The sequence below is a fragment of the Lachnellula hyalina genome (genome assembly GCF_007821495.1).
Source record: "Lachnellula hyalina strain CBS 185.66 chromosome Unknown contig00097, whole genome shotgun sequence".
Lineage (NCBI taxonomy): Eukaryota > Fungi > Ascomycota > Leotiomycetes > Helotiales > Lachnaceae > Lachnellula > Lachnellula hyalina.
In genome coordinates, this window is record NW_022157211.1 from 15105 (window position 1) to 34581 (window position 19477).

The window sequence follows — 19477 nt, forward strand, 5'->3', positions numbered from 1 at the left end:
GTATATACATGACGGTCAAGGAACAGTTCTCTTGTTCCGAGATGTTTTCCACGGCGACTGAAGGATCACCATAAAATCTCCAGTTCTTGGACGTATTCATATTGATCCCAGAATGCTCAGGTCGAACCATGCTGTTTGGCCTGGCTTCGGCGATCCTGCGGGTGGGTCTGGAAGAATAGCTCAGAGAGTGGGCATCAACTGCTGGTCCGGGTTGCTGGTGGTAGTTTGCTGGTGCACGCGACGTGTTTTGGAAGGAGCGATGGTTGTAGATTTGCGTGAGATGTTCATCCTCCCTCATACGGTAATATGGACCGACCGCCATTCTGTTATGACTTGATGCCGAAGTAGAGTTAGACCCAGCTGGGTTTGCGCTTGAGCTGGTTCGTACGACCGAAACGAGCGTGGGAGTCGATGTAGAAGAGGTCGGAAGATGCGTAGTGACAAGTTTCTGTGCTTGCGTCTGCCATCTAGGGATGCTACTCTCAATACTCTGCCCCCGGTCCACCAACCCCTGGAAGTGGGCCAGGCCGTTTGTGTCTGGAGCTTTCTGGGGGTATTTGAGCGCCCTATCTTTCCTCCAATCCTTCTGGTTGGCATCTAAGAATGGTTAGTTCAAGGCCATGTTGCGGATGTCAAAAACCTACCGAGATTGAGTGTCACCCACTCCGGAATCAGCACTTCAGTTTCCGCAATGATGTTGACTTTGAGTTGATTAGTATCATAGTTGTCAATCGCTGCAGAGCAAATACGTACAAAGTGGAAGAGTTGATGACTCGTCGGTGGTTTCTTCTGCCTGTCAGCCTCAAGTCCCATGATACTGGGAGTATGTATACCAATCATATCGGGCGGTTCTAATTGGGACGGCTGCGATGTTCTACTGTTGGGATGATGTCTCAATCTCTCCTGGCCGATGTAGCCATACCCTGATGATTGGATCATCTTGATTTCGAGGATTGTGTTTCGATGACGACCTTGACGTAGCAAGAGCAATCTAGTGGAGGAAGAAATCCAGAATCGATTTCCCAAGGCAATATGGCAGATGCTTGCTGCTTTGGTTGTTTTTGTTCATGGAGCCAAAATTGACCCTATTCGAAAATTCATATCGGCAAATTGATCAAGCCAGCTTGACGCAGGAATTCCGCGTTGGCCAAGTGCAGCCACTCCCGAACGCGGACAGCAAGCGACATCCTGTACACCGAATCACGTGGATATTTTCCTCTCAAAAGAATAGATGAAGGCACAGCACTAAAGGTACGCCCAAATGGAGTTTCTAATTTTACACGGTCTATTTTATATATTGCTTTGGTTTGTTAACTTTTGTAGTTGTTTTAGTCGTGTTGAGAGTTCTCAAAACTGGTCTGCAGAAGCAGAGAACAAGCTCTGATATATGAAGTGAGCTAGAGGGCCACGCTGAAGAGGGAGTCACGAATTATGACTCAACTTCGGCGGATACTGAGGTTTCGCAGATCTATTACTGCATTTCATATTTGTTCTCATACACAAACTTATGAGCCAAATTATCCGCTGCTATGCTGATGTCTCTGGTACCAAAACAAACACACATAGATTACCGTCCTTTCAGAAGAGTCGCATCCAAAACGACACCAACTTCAAAAGTAAAACTCCTTGTGTGCCATACCAAAGATAATAGTCAGGCTTTGTCGAAACTTCCAACTGAAGGGATGTTTGCCACCAAACAGCCATGGGCGGACACAGAGCAAGCGGAATCCTGGTAAATGTTGACGCAGGATCGATGGTTGAGGACCCAGGAATGGGGACGGACGTACTCAAGAATGGCGATTCCCCTCTCGGACATCGTCTAATGCTCTCCTGCGATGAGCCGGGTACGTATTTCGGCGCGCTGGATCGCAAGGGTCACGGTAATAGTCGATCTTATAGTCTCTCGAAAGGTGATTGACCTTTGTCCACTTGCGAAAGGACTTCAGTGCAACCCTGCTCTCCCCGTAGATGGAAGAAAAGGTCAACCTTAAACGAGAATTAGCGGTCAGTAATTCTATTTGAAGGATATCCCTTGAGAGAAGAAGCATACAAGACTACTCTCCTGCCGCTCTCAACTATCCATTCCTCCTTGGCAATGATATCAACCGCAATCAGACGACGCAAAATATTTTCGATTACGTCTGCACTCATCATGTTAGGTGGCTATCCAACATGTCAGCATACGCTTGCCTAGAAAGGTTCAGGGAGTAAAGGCCGATCCCAAGAAGTCATCTTGCATAGGAAGACTTACACCAGAGATCTTAAGGACGCGAGATTGGTTCTGCTCAATCAACGGCAACGCAGGTATCGATGACTGGTTCCAGCAGACCCGAATACGCGCACCCTGGACCATTATTCCATCACCAGCTTTGCTCTTGGCGAGGTAGTCCTCTGCCCCCTTTCGATCCACGAATGTAATATTGGCCGTGGCGCTGTTACACAGAGGTCGACGCCGGTTGGGAATGAAGAGACGAGACCAGAAAATTTTACCCTCGACGATTGTTTTGTAGATATCTTTTAGATTTGCCCAGAGTGGGAGGCCTCGAATATGCAGCGAACAATTCTTCGATAGCGGGATTGTGTCGTCTTCGCGGTTATGGATCTCTCGGTACTCCCATGCAATGGGATCTGCTGTGGGATTCCATGTCATCTGAATGCTGCTATTCAATGCTCCGAGTGCAAAGGTGTTTTTTCTCGTTGATGAAGAAGGCGAGAAGATTGAAGCGTCTGGATTTAGACGCGGTAGACTTGTGGCATAAGCTAGGCCTTGGAGCAAGTTGTCTTTTTGGCGCAGGTACTGTGCTAATTCTCTCCATTTCAGTGGTCTATTGGCCTCTTCCCCACAGAACGCCCATCCATTACGACTGTCATCAGGTAGGATCCTTGGGAAGGTTTTCTGCATACCTTTCCATTCTAAGAATCGAGATGAGTGACAAGTACTGCGCTGGGTCTTCAGCGAAGAAAGGTGTCTCATACCTCCGATTTCAATCAATGCATCGATGATGGCAACCATCCATATTCTCTCCTCTCTATTGCGGGCTAGATTGGTGTCATGGTCTATTGGTAATTGTTATTAGGGACCTATATTCTTTGGGGCATTATCGCTGCTTACCATCCTCGCCGGCGCTCTTGTAAAGCACCCCGAGAGCAATTCGAACGTATAGGAGTCCTCGTTCTCGCACCCCGCTGTCCACCATAATGGGCAACTGTCCGGAAGAGCTTGTGAAGCTTCAGAGTTGTGTAAGGGCAGAAGCTTGTGTGTGTTGTTCGCCTTTGAAGTTGCGACTCGGGGAGATTTTGACTGCCGAGAATTGAATGCGGAGATCAATCTCAACCGCACTCTTTCGGCCGACTACCGGCCTTCCAAGTATGAACCCGCCTACAGAAGTATGCTTTGACATCACACCCATGGTGGAATTAGCCACGGGAGGTGATATTCAAGCCAGCAAGAACAGATAAAATGGTCTTCAATAGCCTGTTGGGTCAGACTTGTCAGTCTCAGGTAAAAGGTCAATATATGCTCAATTCAAGGCACGGATACACAAATATACTGCTTCGGCAGCATAGAAGTCACAAGTCATCAATATTTATCTATACAAGTGGTCTCAGCAGATGTGGATGCGGAGAATTTCCACATCCGACTGGCATAAGCACCACCGGGATCTGAACGGCAATTTACTATAAAGGTTGGGGAATTTCACGAGGTTCAATAATTTGAAGAGACCGGAAGGCTCTATATCAACGCATTCTTCGCTGGCAGTGTGCTGGTAGATGCTGAATCCGTCGACCTCTGCAACGCAAACCAAGACCTCCAGACAGCAAACGGGAAGAGAGAATGACGAGCCATGTCATTGGGAAACCTAATCGAGTCAAAGCTCGTTTTCCTCCTCCCCAAAAGTGAAACAAGCCCATATGTCAGAATGTATTTCGAGTAGATACTCAGAAGCATCGTGTGCCACCACTTACATCGAAGGAGCCCAGACCAGCCACTGTCGATTATTTTGCAGCCAACACCCTTCGGCCAGCATATAGCATAACCATTGCTTATAACGCTTGTCGTCGCAGGCGAATCTAAACAAGTGTGCATTTCGTGCTCTTCAAAGCGTAGTGATGAAAACCTGGATGGTCAGCCCATGGTTCACGAACACGATTCCGGGTCTGTTTGCTGTGAACATTTACAAAAGCATTGCAAGCAAACAGGTACCGACAGAAAGCTCACATCAAGATATTGAATTTCAAAATCATATCTCAAAAGCATGACCACGAAATGTAAAAACCTATACACGAGTACCCAACTGGTATATACACTGGGAGGGCGCAAATTCAGAATCCGACTCTCGGATTATGAAACCAAGACGCACAAGCGGCCAAAGTTATCGCAGACCATGGCCGTAGGACAGATAGTTGCTTCCCAGATACCCAGGTAGAGGGACCAGAATTTGTTTCAGGGGGGCGTTCACGTGATGAACACCCTTATGAAGCAGTCGAATCTGAGGCAGATTTTAGACGCATGTCTTACATTAAACCTGCAGTAAGATTTCTTTTCCCTGGCGCCAACCCAAAGTTCCTGCTACATCTATTTCAGGTGATGGCTCAAGTCATACCACGTGACTCGGACTTGGCTTTCTTCAAACCTTATCTGAACGTTTGACACCTCACTGAATGCAATGCAAGTTGCACCATGATGATTCTGACACACAATGCTACCAGTATTTCTTTATTGCTTTTATGGCCATTTTGCCCAACATAGACCCAAAGACTACCAGCGGCCTTTGTACGAATACAAGTGAGTCAAGTGGAAATTTCGTACCAGACATAGTGAGGAGATCGTCACTTCACCTCCTTCACAACATTAGGACAGCAAATCAAGGTTCAATTCAACTTTTATGGTGCTAAATTATCCGGGACTGATCGACTAAACAGACGAAAAACAATACATCCGAAATAAAAACAGCATCAACAGGAAGCAATACCAAGAGATCATGAACAACAGACCACTGCTTTTTCAACCATCGATCGAAATACCCTCACTCCTAGGAGTACTGAAGCCAGCAATTCCCGCGGAAACACAGTAGCATTACCTTTCATTCATCTTCCTATACTTGGCTACACGGAATCCTACTCATAATTTTGTCTTTCAAGAACACGGATCACGAGCCCACTTGACTGAAGCAACCTGTATCTCTCCCTCAATTGCCATCTTTGCCCATTTGGCTTGCAGGACTGAGCCAAATCGCCATTCGTGTGTCGCTCCGCCTGGGTCGGCGCATTGGACCTCCACAGTTCCCTCAAGCTCGTATGTGAAGCAGCCTGAATTAAAGAACTCTTCGAACCACACCACCGACATAAATTCCGGCGCCGTAATTCGAACCACCCTGCTTTCATTGGGGCGTGTATGGGGACCGATTTTGTTCCTATTCCATTGAACAGTTGTGATCTTTTTACCCAGGATAGAAAATTCTCCGAAGTTGCTTTGTTGAATAAGTTTTTGAGCCTGCGATCGCTCAAAGAAGACGACTTTCGCGGCGCAATGCTTGCTTTTACCTCCAGCCTTATTGATGAAACATGACGAGACCTTCCCAACGTTACGGATGGATCCTAAAAGACTATCATAGTCCGTTGCTGTTGGAAGACCCGTCATCCAAGTTGCGCAATTCTGATCCTCCGTGACATGTGCATATCTCGGATAGGCAATCGTCATATCACCAAGGTAGTTTCTGGAATGACCATATCCGGCATACGAAATAGTTGAACGAAACAAATCCAGACCGGGCACAAGACCATCCCTCTGCTGCAACTTATAGGATGGCTGGAAAGATCGAATTGGGTCGGGTCCTTGCCGCTGTAGCCCCTCGATTTGTAAATCTTTCACACGAGCTTCAATTGCCTCCAGATTGGCCATGGCTTGCCTCTCTTCTCTGTCCTGTCCATCGAGGGAGGATTCTTCGGCAACGGTGACGTCGTCGGAAATTTGTGGCCGCTTATACCAGTCGTCAAGTTGCAGTATTGCACCCTTTTCTTTCGCACCCGATGGACGTGTGCCGGCCATTGTGAAGGCAGTTGTGACTGGTGTAGGATGATGTTGGTACCCTAAGATCTCCTCGTTTGCCCCTAGTCTGGTCCTATCCTCCACGATAGGAGTCAAGCCGCCTGCCTTGTGGAGTCTTCCTCTTCTCGCTGGTACCATGGAGGCTGAAGATATGGGCATTGAGGCTTGTGGGGCTTGAATTCGTTTAGGGTCATTGCGGAACTCGAGGTCTCTTGAAGGTGTTGATCTATGCAAGAGCGTAGCGTGATCTTGGATGGAAGTCTGGCTGGTTTGCAAGTGGCCATCTGATAGTGTTAGCATGGTCAACATGCCATGGGCTCGGAATTCTCCACCTCCAAAACGAAAAACGGTAGTTTTTGGGACAAACCCGTGTTGTAGTACATGGTCGGTGCAATACTGCAGGAGAAACTCATCATGAGAGTCTGCCGAGTAAAAACCTGTGTCTATGCGATATGCCATGGTATTCATAGGTGTGTGGTGGTTAACATCGTTCAAGGTTGCATCGACTGTCGGCTTATCGACGCTGTGCCAGAACGGTTGTTTTCTGTCTCGTCCTTCAAACCACTGTGTCGGCACAGGGTGAGACATGTTGCTTACACTTTAATTCAAGCCGTGCGAGGGATAATCTGTATTTAAGTCTGGGGGGTTCGTGAACCATCTGCAGCTGCTTCGGATCTTTTGGCTCTGAAGTACTAAGGGCGACGCGTGAGGGGGTTCAATTGTTATTTTTGATGGCAACCTGATCGATTGGCAACATTTGCCGAACTCCTACTTAATTTCACCGCATGGCTTTTTCGTCCAGTTCACCGCGCTCTGGCGCGTCATTATTGAACATCCCATGAAACTTTACGACAAAAAGAACATCAGGAACAGACTTTCTATGTATGACAGATCCTGAACCGTTTTTGATTTCTTCGGTTTCTGAGGCTCATGGTCTCCTAGTATCTTCAGGTTGCATTATGGATGGACGTTGTAACGCCATGAACTAAAAATCATGAAGTGAGAAGAACTCGTGGGATCTCCTCTGTGGGTCTGTATATGTCACAACTCGGAATATGATGCTGCATGGGTTCGTCCACACGTATATTTATGATATACAAAATCAGACGCCATAGCGACCTCCACCATCAATATACTCTCTCACTTTGGTCCTCGAAAAAGATTTTCTACACCAACCATCCAAAACCGGAAGATCAGTAGCGGTGTTCACCCATTGGTAGTCCAGGGATTCCAGGGTGTGCGTTGTACCCCGAGTTTGGATCGCACGGGTCGGCGCCTGCTCAAATAGTTAGTATGCACTTTCTGTAAAAGGTTTCTAGGAGCAGAGAGCCGACTCGTTGAGACCTGCCAATCACTCGTATGCTATGGGAGGAACTCAACGTACCGTAAGTAACGGTGACTATATTGTTCAATTTGGAATTTTCTCGGATATTCTTGTAGACTGCTTCTGCTTGTCTGCAAACTCTCCACGTTAGCAGTGATTCGACAAGAGTTAAGGTGAAGTTCAGAAAAACCTGATATCTCAGAATTTTCGAGAATCTTTGCGAAGCTGTTGCAAGAAGCAAATAAAATTCTGGGGGAGTAAACACTTACCCATCAATCCTTGCGAATCGGAACTCCAAACACTTGACGTTGTGTGCGTCATACCAATCACGGCAACATTCCAATAAATACACGACCCCATAAGAGAAGTACCCAGACGGTCCGTCCCAAAATTCCCGGTTCATCATCCCATTTTTAGGATCTCCTCGAATATGGAGGACTCTAGACTTTGGGTCGTTATACGCAAAATACCCATCACGATTATATGAGCCTCGAATGCGAACGCCCGCATAAACAATGCCAGGTTCTGTGTTCACTTGGGACAGGAATTGCGCCGCCATAAACGGTTGTTTGAACATCAATTTCACCGCTTGGGTCCAATTTGAGTCCCTTGGGGGATATATGTGGCAACCAAAGAGCGCCCCAACTCTAACTCGGTCAAGGAACTGTGCCAGTTTCACATCTGGGTGTAGATTTTGAATCCATACAGCGCAGTTTAAACGATCGGCCACTATTCAACAAATTAATGCAAGCGTCTCTTGAGGTCCCTTAGGAGAACTTACAATTTGTTTGTTGCATCTTGAAAGACTTCGAACTCGGGTCACCTAGATATTTTGAGCCTGGGTTTCGTGGCGTTACGGTCATTCCTAAGCTCTCCATCTTCATCTTGGAGCGTTCAAATGGTTTCCATGCTGAGGTGGGAGCATCGATAAAGCTTGATGGGCCCGAGTTTTGATAGTCCGTGGCTTGACTCCAAGGATAACTCGTGGCAGGAGCTTCCTGCCTGTTTGGTGGGCCCGGGTTTTGAAGAGCAGCCTCACCGGTCAACACATCTCCCGCGGTTGGTCCCCAGCCATGGTACGTGGCTGAGACGTTGCGGTCATACCCGTCATTCATACCTCTATTCTCCATTGGACTGGGCCCCATATACTGGGACACATGTGACACGGAGGCGTTACGGTTTGTCAAGGAGGAACTCGATGGCTTGTTCTTCACCACTCGACCCGTTGCTGGTCCTCCAGGGAAGCCACGAGCAACAATATTACGATTGCCCGCCCGTACACGAAAAACAGTCGGTGTAACATTGTAGGTCACGGCTCGTCTGGCGTCGTGACTTGGCAACGCTGTGGCGCTGCTTGGCAATCTAGAAAGCAAATTCAGCACCGAAATAGATCTCGAAGGATGTGGTAACATACCTGTACGAATAGGGGCGCTGTGCATAATTCTCTGAGCTATGCGAACTTTGTCGGCTGTATGAATTATGAATTCCCCTCGGGTTGAACTGTCTCTGTCCCTGGTTGTATGGTCTTTGGGTGTACGTTTCCTGAGCGTAAGTTCCCTGATTGTCCGTCATCTGTCCGAAGGCTCCTTGGCTGTACGGTTGCCCACCTTGCGAGTAGCTAAGAGCTTCGTCGGCATCGAACTCTTGCTGGGCCTCCTGGGGGTATACGGGGTATGTAACTACGTCGGACATCTGATCGTATTCGAAGTTGTCGGTGTTTTCTTCGGGGTAGTTCTCGAGCTGATGGGAGTATCGACGATTGGGGTATTCCGGAGGCCAGGCACTGTGGTTTGAACCCCAAGTGCTTGAACCAGCTTGGCTTGGAATCCACTCGCCCGTAGAGGACCATGCGCCCTTCTCAGATCTGTTTCTGGGGTCTGATATTCTGACGGCTGTTGCAATACAATTAGCAGATGTCTTGGGAGTGAGGATTGTGTACATACAAACACCTATGCGCAAGTCTGGAACCTCATCCCTATTCCACTCGGCTAGGTTTTCATCATACTGCTCTGGAAAGACTTCTTCAGGGGCAGCTTCAACCGTCTGACGGAGGAGGTCGTCAACCTCATTGTCAGTGAACGAGCCACCCATATAGTTGCTAGCATCAGGGAGACCGTGGTTTTGCGGTAGAGGGTGCTGGTCCTGTTGTGGAACAGAGTTCTCAGACTCTTGCTGATGCTCTGATTGATACGCTGACTGATGCGCACCTTGTGGTTGGTACCCAGATGGTGCCGAGTACGAGTTATGGGGCTGGGATGGAGGTTGCAGATGACCGTTATATCCATCTCGAGAAGCCCGAAAGCCCTGCGAGTTGTGGAGATTGTTGTTCATGGCTTGCGAGAGTTCGAAGTGCTGGTGTCTTGCCTTCGTGGGTCTTGTTTGCGGCTCAGGATCGCTGATTGAGGTCTGAAGCAGCGTAGACGGAATGGGGAAAGTTTGGAGTCGATGCGGACTGCACTTTAATATGGTGTTGATGGACCGAAGCACAGCAGTGCTCCTTCTTCAATCAATTGATTACTGGAGCCTTGATCAAGAATTTCCGGAAAGGCGACTCGCATGTGGTCGACAAGAGCAGTCAAACAACAACCAACAACCAACTGCCAATTACTGGTATTCTTCTCCTGGACGGGAGATGTATAGGTATCACAGCAGAGTAATCACGCTGTACGGCAAGAGGTCGTGTTGCTTGGAATAGCGTCGGTGAAGAATATTCGCAAGAAACAAAGAGGACTTGGTGGGATATAAGGGCACGCTGCTCAAATTAAGCGGACAGTTCAGGACAAATTCACATCGGGGTGGACACCCAGGATGGCGAAAACAACGATAGCCGCCTATTCACCAGAAAGACGTTCCAAATCCAGGGGACAAAGAGTACCTTGTTCCTGTCGAACGTGAAGAGTATATCGAACGACGCTCGGGCATGATTTTTAAATTATTCATCACTTATGTGTATCAGAATCCGATCATTTGGTACGAACACCGGCTGAAGAAAAGTAAAAGGGTTGTGATAGCAAGAATAATTTCAATCCCCAAGGGGTTCATTGGGCACCTGATTACAATCTACAATCAGCTTTCCAAAATAGCAGCTTCTTCAATCCTGGAAGAAGAGCCTTTTCATTCAGAAATTCAGTCCAAAAATGCTGGAATCAACCCAACAACTATCGTTCCCTCATAGCTTGTTTCCCTTACCACCAGGGTACCACTACGCCTGGAGTCCCCGTCCGTATGGACATAATTATCCCAATGCGTTTACCATCCTTCACATCTCAAACCTGGGCATTTGGAGGCGTGTTGATAGAACAAGGATCTGTTCCATACGAAACTTCAACTTCCAGATGTGATAGGCTCGCACAAATTGCTTTCATACACATCGTAGCTTCTGTCCCACGAATCAGCACGGTCTCATTCTAGGATGTTCTAGGACCAAGAAAGTAAACCTGACTTACGTGCTTCAATCCTCATAAACCGAAATTCCATTCTTCCTCTACCGTTATTCGGGCATGGAAGATCAATAGCTCGGTCCCACTCAAATGCACAGAACTGACAGAATAATTCCCTCCAATACTCACGTGTCATTAGTTCAGTGGGCTATAAGGTGTCAGAGTCAGCGCTGCTTTGGTAAAAAGTTTAATCATGGAGAACTACTTACCCCTTCGATCACAAGGACCCTGGTCCGGTGTATATGCTCAGAGCGTCGTTTGTTGCCGCGGATGTTGTACCGCACAAACAGCTTCTCGCCTTTTATCCAGATGCCAGCCCGGCTCTTCGCGCGATCCATAAACTGGGCAGCACTCTCTGGTGCCTTGAAAATCAACGTTGCGCCAGATCTTAGATGAGTTGCATCAGGCGGGTTGGTTTGTAACGTAACGACTGCCCCGTCATCAATCTGGTTGAAGATATCGGCTGCGGTAGCTAAAGGAGAGACATTTGCGAGCCAAAGTGAACAGTTGAGAGCATGTGGCAGATTTTCGATATGCAGCTGCTTGTAGAACGCAGTTTCTTTGTCTCCCAAATAGTTCGACTGGTCTAGCTCCGACTTTGCAACTGAAGCCTCTCCAAGTAGAAACATTCGCATTCGAGAGGCTGGGAAGCGAGGTGGCTGATCAAAGGCATGCGAGACCATGTCTGAACTGCTACTATTTCTAGCTTCGCTCGCTGTTGAGTTGGAGTGGGAGGAGCGACGCTCTATATCGTTGCCAGCTGGTCGGTATGTCTGAGGCGAAAATCTTCCAAAGTTAGTCTTATCAAGGGACTCCAGTGCTGCTGGTGGCCCGTGTGGCTGGCGAGTTGGGAGTATTTTGGTCTGAAGTATTCCGACACTGGTCATAGGACTGTGCTTGATTGGTGGAGAAGCCAGGGAGTCATCTTTCCCAAAAGGGATGCGGAAGTCCTGAATACTGCTTTCACTTGTGTGAGCCCTGGGCTCGGAAGAAGACAGCTCTTGGGTAAGTTGTTTTGGTGTCGAACTTGGTTCTTCGCCATCGGGTGTGTTAGAGTTATGAGTCGATTGACCAGCCGCTTCCAATCGATTCCCACGATCATGACTTATGATATATTGGGACTGAGTGGTCGTTTGAGAGTCTGATGGCACGGGCGGGATGCTAGGCTCACTATGAATGGCCCCCAAAAGGGTCATGAGCGCTCTTGGAGGAATATCTGACGCGCGAGTTAGAAGGCTTTCAACGACTGGCACAAAGATCAGTGTACTTGCCGCTTTGATTGAGGTAGGCTCTTGAGCGCTGTGGTGATCTGTCCCGGTAATACCTGGCTATGGCGAGCTCTCGCAGCTCTTCTGTTACCTGAGCCGCGTCGTCGTCGTCATAATTCACGGTACGCATGCTTGCAGAAGGATAGCCAAAAAGCGTATTGTGTTGTTATTTGATATTTTGCCGCCAGAAACTAGGAGTGTGGTTCTGGATATAAGATAAAGGAAGATGATCCGACAATCTCAGCATGTGGTAAGTCTTATAGAGGCACAATTGAGTTGTCTTGGGAAAAGAAAATGCTAATTTCTTTACTCGCAACTGATATTTTAACAAAGAGACAGGTCGAGCCGGAATCGGATCTCTACCCCTCTAAGTGGGCACAACCTCATCCGCCGACCGGCCATGTGCGCTGATTGAATTTGAATAGTATCGACAAGTCGATGATTAATTCATTTTTATACGATGCAAAGAACGCGCTGCGCGTAAGCTGGGCGGATTCCAGCTGGCACAGCTTATCAAAGGGTCATAGTGAGCAGGATTGAAACATTATATTCACAGTCCTGGTCATATTTCAGACTGATCTTATCTGTTGTTAGACTGATCTTTTGACAAATATAGCAAACTCAAGATGAGTGCCAATTCGGCATTCTGTGACTCTGTTCAATCCTTGTGGGATCTTTTAGCCTACAATGGTACTTTGGACCATGTTTGGCAATCAAGAAGGCGTCAAGAGTAGCCTTCACGTATACCAGCAGTAGGACTGGAATCTCCCTAAACGGGAAAAATGCTACAAACAATTAATTTCGTCTAACTAACTTATTTAAAGCATCTAGTTTTGAAGCAAGTGTCAAAACTACAAGTTGGATGCAGAACATCATTTCGTGGATTCAAAACTGTCTGGCTACTAGACCCCTCCTGTCCCAAATTATACAGACTTGAGTCCAGCTGTGCAAGCACAAGCTTAAATCCTCAATGCTTCGATCATCAAATACTCCCTGTCCCCTCACTTGAAACATTTCTAGCCATCAAAATCCGCAAGGATCCTTGGCGTACCATGCGCGAACAAGCCCTTTGAACTTCGGATCCTTGTGGATTCCCAAGAGACACATTCGGCTTTGCTACAAGTTCTCAGAGTCAGCATCACCTCATGAGCGGATATTTCCAAGATGGGGATATATACCCCCTCAATACGAACGAAGCGGAATTCCATAACATGTTTCCCAGGAATGGTGGAGGGATGGTCAATAATACGATCCCATTCCATGAAGCAAAATTGCAGGAAATATGCCTCCCAGAACTCGCGGGTCATAAGATGCTTAGGACTATTTGCTCACAGCGTTAGCGCTCCCTTGCGAGGAAAATTACCAGTATATGAAACTCTCCTGAGTAATAGGACATATTGCTGAGGTGGATTGCTTACCCGTCGATCATCAGGACTCTAGATTGCTGGAGCCTGCTAGCAAGGTATCCGTCCCGGTTGTACACAAATCTTAGCTCGTGATTTCGGATTCGAGCCTCGGACTGTAGCATGCGTCGTGCGCCCTCTGGGTTCATGAAGACGAGACAGGCAGCTGCTGTGGTATGCTGAAAGTAAGATCGGTTAGCAACACGTATCAGGAACGGACTTGGATTTTAATCAAAAAAACCGTATTAAAATGGTCTATTGGACCAAAGGAGGAAATTAACTGGTGAGATAAATTGCTTGCTTACCTTTTCATTCTCTGGTCTTAAGCAGAGGGACGCGACAGCGCCGACATGGATCCTGTCAAAGACTTCCCACGGCTTTGCACCCCTGGGGATATTTGTCACAAACAGTGAGCAGTTGAGCACATCCTCCAGTCTATACACCTTTCCCGCACTAGGATCCCCCATATACATGTTGTCAGATCGAGGCCGACGCGGTTCGCCGGGATCAGCGAAGGTGTGAATCTCAAGAGCCATTCGTGAAGGTTGAAGAGGTGGTGAGATGAAGGTTGTGGAAAGTGCGGATGAGATGGGTGATCGTATGTCGGTGGTGTGAGTTCGTTCTTGGTTGTAGCTATTTGAACGGCGGGTGTGGAGAGGAGGCATCTGCATTGATGCGGTAAAAATATTGTTGCGCACCACCAATGCTCCGCTCCTGCTGTTTTCAATCATGCTTCCCGGGTACAGTTCCGAATTACTGGTCCTCCTATACTGCTTATTTTGAAATAGCAAGTCGCTTGGTACGCTGTCGGTCTGCTGGGTATCCACGAAGTTGGAAAAGTCGTTTTGTCTGCTGTTGGAGTACATCCTGCCCGTATAGTAATAAGACTTAGCTGACTGAAGCAGGGGAGCTCTTTTCACCATTGAATGAGGCATAAAAGGCGGCGACGACCATGATAGAGGATGATGGGAAGGAGGAAGTACGGCCGGAGTAAAAGGCTTTGACGATCTTGGGTGAGCATGCTGCGGCAGATATGGAGAGAACAGAGCTATATGAGCAGTGAGTGGTTTGCCATCTTGTCAAGCTTAAGAACTCAGGTTAACAAACTTGAAGATTCATTGCCGGCTCTACGCTTTGCTCGTGCAAAGTACTCGTTGCACGCCTGGGAGTTTGTTGGGTAGCAGTTTACGTCTTGATATGACCGGTTGTTGTGAAAATCGTCCCCTTGACCATGGCTCTGCATTCCGCCAATTGACAGTTCCACGCCTCGATGCTTGCGAGCGGCCGACATGTTGTTCATCATCGTAGTTACTTGTAGTTCAAGATTTGCTTTCAAAGACACTGGAATCAGAAATGAGCCGTCCGTAAGTGTATTGTTGTGCAAGGTTTTGCTGGGGATGGAATGTTAAATAAAAAATAATTCGTCCCTCTTCAACTGTGCCGGAATTGCCGCCGAGAGGGGTAGCTTTTGATAATTGAATCTCGTGAAATTACATTGACACAGTCAATAGGGGCTCGCTTAATAGGCGAGCTTCCTCGCAAAGCTAACAACACTCCATTGACATATGGAATTGCTCGACGTGTGTACTTCCTTTTCTTCCCATTATCGCACGCATAAGTGAAGCTAAAATTATGAAGCGGATAATCCTATAGTGTTTTACGACCGTTTTCACAAAAAGAAGAAGTTTTCCGGTAGACAGAAAAAAGCAGCACACAATTCTTAATGTGTCAGGTAGTGGGACATTATTAAAAGTCGATAAGGCTAAATGCCGCTTTTTGCGGCCAGCAAACTCAAGCATTTATAATTAACAATCATTTTGTAGAGCAGGCCGTAAAACACTATAGTAATTAACAAAACCCCCACTCCGTACCTATCGTGTGAAAGTTTGCTTTGTGACGCGGTAGTTTAATCGATAAACCCTGTCCTCTAGTGGAAAGATCATCGTCATAACTAGCTGTCATTGACTGACCACAACCCTACTTTTAAACCAGTAGTACGTTAATAGAGTTTGGAGGTTGGGCGCTCTTGTCACAGGTAGCTTTTAGAAGAACCCTTTACAAGGATTTTATTGGAATTATTTACAGTTTTCCGAGAGGGTCTTGATCTTGCAAATTAAAAGTAGAAAGAACACGAAGCAATGAGCACTTATCTAAAGGTTCCGGCCGTTTTATGTCTCATACCCAATAACCCATGTACAGAAGAAATGATCAAACAAACTTCAAAAGGACGCCAGACATACCATACCCAGCCTTCTACCCAATGCTTAACCAGCTAATTTTATCTACGTAGTTCTTAGCCAAGATACCACAGCCACAAAGAAATCACTTGAAGTAATCTCCCCTAAACAAAGCCTCACTGTTCGCAAGGATCCTTAGCATAGTCGATCGAGTACAGGTGATCAACCCCATCCTTCTTGTAACAATTAAGAAGGTATAGCCTCGCCTGTCGTGATTGTCCAAGGATTGACGGGAACACAAGCTGAATAACCTTCCGTCCGTCGTCCCAAAGCCACTCATCGGAGGACACGAGGTCAAAGTCCATGCACTCATTGAGGGCCTCAATAGTGCCATCAATGTCACAGTCTTCCTGTGGCCCAGTGATCTGCAGGACTCGACTTTGATGCAGCTCGAAGGATCGCATTTCTGGGCAGAACTTGGTATTCCACTTGACAGTGATCTTGGTCCCGTGGAACCAGATGCCAGCGCCAGTGTGACGGGAGTAATATCCTCCTCGGGCGATAAAATTCTCGGCGGCAAGACGATTTGCAAAGACGAGTCTGCCAGAGCGACCTGGGTGTAGAGGGGGAGCTGGTTCTGTCCAGGAGAATTGGAAGACTTTGCCTTCCTTGATGGTGTCAAAGAACTCCTGATAGGTAGTCTCGACAGGAATATTCTCCAAGCGGACAGCGCAGCTCTCGGACGCAGGTGTTCTCGCACATCGGAGAGCGAATGTGGTGACATCGCCCTCATAGTTGTCGTTGAGGACGACGTTGGCTTGCATTGCTTCTCGTTTACGCTCGGGGGTGATGGACCGGCGGAGACCCAAACGCTTTCGAGATGGTTGGAACTCATCATCATTGGAGATACTTGTAGCGGTCGAAGAAGGGTTGGCAATGGCAAAGGGGATTAGCGCTCCCGATGCTTCCGTCTGTATAGAGAAATCAGAGCTAATAGAGACAGCGTTGCTTTCTAGACTATTCTGCGAAGAATGTCTCAGTGATTGGCTCTGCATTGCTACTTGGGCATCGTAGGTTGCATCTCGGTGTTTGATAAAAACCTCTCTGCTCACGTATTCTTCGAAGAACTGCTGAGCGTCGTCGATAACAATTAACTTCGCGAAACCGGCTTTGAAGACAAGGCGGCCGTCTACCTGACTAATTCTCTTGGCTACTCTAGATGTTAGCAAATATTTCGAGGAGGATGAAAGCTGCTTACCGATGTTTGTGCACCACTCGTTGTACCCACGGTCGATCCGCTTTTCCAAGGTGTAGTATTCAGCTAATAAAAGATTAGCAATATGAAAAGAGGTGGAATACATAGGCTTACGGTCATTAACTAGATAAATTAGGGCCGAGTGCTTTCTCAAGTGTGGGCTCTCATCATAACAAATACCGTCCCGTGGCAGGTTTGGGGTATTTGTATGATCGACCCATACTCTCTCGCTGGTTTTCATTTCGGGTTGTGTGTGTCGAGACAAGAAGCCTGCGGCCATTCGCCAGCTGGTATTTCGAATACGCTGGAGTCGTTGTACGCGTTCAGGAGGGTTGAGATCCTCGTTAGAGGATTTAGAGGATCCTGAAACATTTCGGACATCATATCGAGAGGTCATCTTGGTATTCCTGACCTTCAAAGGATAAAAGGCACGAGTATGAATCGAGCAGTGCAAATGTAAGGTGCTGGCTCTTGAGGAAGTCTTTTGAAGAATGGATTGTGTGGTGGTGGATGTCGAAAGGAAGAGTACTAAGTTCCTGGAAGCCCCTTTTATACTACGCCAACAGAGTTCCCTCGAGCGGTCGGGCGCAGATTTCTATCTACGTAGGGATATTCAATTTTTGGGCCCCTATCTTTTGGTGAATTTTCAACTTGAAATGCTTTGTTATTGGCTCGTGGAAGTTGAATAGCAGGGTATAAGCATGATGGTTGCTAGGCAGCGGGCAACGGCCTTGAAATTGTTAAGTACTTGTTCAGTACTTGTCAAGTAGTTGTTAAGCACTTGTTAAACTCATCCAAACTGATAGGAGGAAAGAAAGACTCGTCATAGTCGAGGAGGAAAACGCAGAACATCCGGTTCATCGATCAGGCCTAGCTGGTTTGATTAAAGATATACATGGGTTCCGACGAGGTCGCCAGAAGTAGAAAGAGCGTAAAAAAGCAAAGAAACACGCAAGAAGTTTGAACTAGGATGATATTTTTTTAATGGTGTAATTCTGGTTTCACGGATTTGCAAAGGCTACTGAATTACTATTTAAAGACTAATCACGAACCATCCGAGCCAAAAAGAAGACCAAGTGAAGCCCGATTTTTAATATATCAGTGTCCGTCTCTGTAGATAGCATGCGCCTCAGGAGAAGCTCCACAGTAGACACAGAGCTCAGTTATGTCGCGACTACGAAAGGTATGTCGGAGTCGGTCTCATGTTGCGTCATGGTAAGCTATGCTCCACAGGGATCTTGACCGTATCGCACAGTGATGTAGCCCTGGAAGGAAGGTTCAGATTTGATTGCCCGGAAGCAAGTCTCAGCTTGGCCATCGACGCGTGAAAAGTGGAAGGCATAAGCTTTGTGGCTCGAAGTCGCGCATTCAACGTCGAGGACTCGGTCGTATACTAGATCGGAGTAGTTTCTGAAGTATCTCTCCCATGTGGCAAGTTCCATTACCCGTTCTGGTCCCTCGACTATAACCACACGGCTGTAATGTCGATCGTTCCGAGGGTAGCCATGTCTGTTATACGTGAGCCGCAAGCGTTTACCTCGCATCCAGATAGTCTTCTCCATCATTAAATGTGCAGCCTCGGGTCCCATAAAGACCAGTTTGGCAGCTTTCGTGATATGCGTGCCACCAGCGGGACTAATGTGTAGAGCAAAAACGGCGCCGACGTCGATTTTATCGAAGATGTCCGAATGACTGACGATCTGTGGGATATTGGTAATGAAAAGAGCGCAATTTTTGTCATTGGGAAGGTCGGAAAGTTGGCCTACATATGAGATGGAGTCGCCGTGGTATCTTGTCTTCGAGTTGTCAGAGCCATGAGCGGAAGATTCTAAGAGGCCCTGTTGCGCCAAGGCCATTTTAGTTGGCCGGAATGGATGCAAGACTGGTGGAGTCGCAGTAGCGAGCGTATTTGATGCGTCTGGAGGCGAAGTCGGCAGGTTCTGGAGTACCTGAGCTCTGACTAGCGCAATGCCAAAGATAACATCATGTTCTTGTGTGGTCTGGTATGATGGGGTCAAGTTGCGTTGATGAGTATCTTGAGAAGACTGGGACGATGACCCGCTCTGGATAATATCACCGTAAAGAGTCAGCTCCTTTGGAGTCTCAGGCTGCGAAGACGTTGGACTCTCTGCCATAACTAGGGCAGAAGCTTTTAGGGTATCGTTCGTCGGGGTTTCGGTGACAGGGGTAATTGTCTTCTCTGGACTTGGGAAGAACCGACTATTTACTAGAGGGGACTGAGCAACTACAGCATTGATTAGAGGCTTTATTGAATGATTTGAACGCAACCTACCTATGGGAAAGTGGTCGTCCGCTTGGAAGGTAGCCCACATGCTAGCGGCGAACTCGAGCTCTTCCCAAGACGCGCGGGTAGTGTGCCATCTTGAAGGAGTACGCTGCATGCGGGACATATTGTTTGACCGTGTAGCGAAGGAGCAAAAGACGCAATGATAGCAAAATGCGGGTTGGTGCAGTGTGGCGGCTTGTACAAGTAGACTCAATATCGTAGTATTGGGTTTGTTGCGGTGCAAAAGAGGTTCTTTTTGAAGTTGGAAAATGAA

General features: G+C 47.4%; 1 protein-coding gene across 1 annotated transcript; it reads right to left on the bottom strand.

Annotated features, from left to right (window-relative positions):
- Positions 1 to 18136: 18136 nt before the first annotated feature.
- On the bottom strand, positions 18137 to 19327 carry LHYA1_G006582 (uncharacterized protein; the record flags this gene model as incomplete). The annotated part of the gene is made up of 2 exons (XM_031151519.1): positions 18137 to 19161; positions 19210 to 19327. The coding sequence occupies 2 exons, from the start codon at positions 19325 to 19327 to the stop codon at positions 18137 to 18139; spliced, it is 1143 nt and encodes a 380-aa protein (XP_031004155.1).
- Positions 19328 to 19477: the final 150 nt, after the last annotated feature.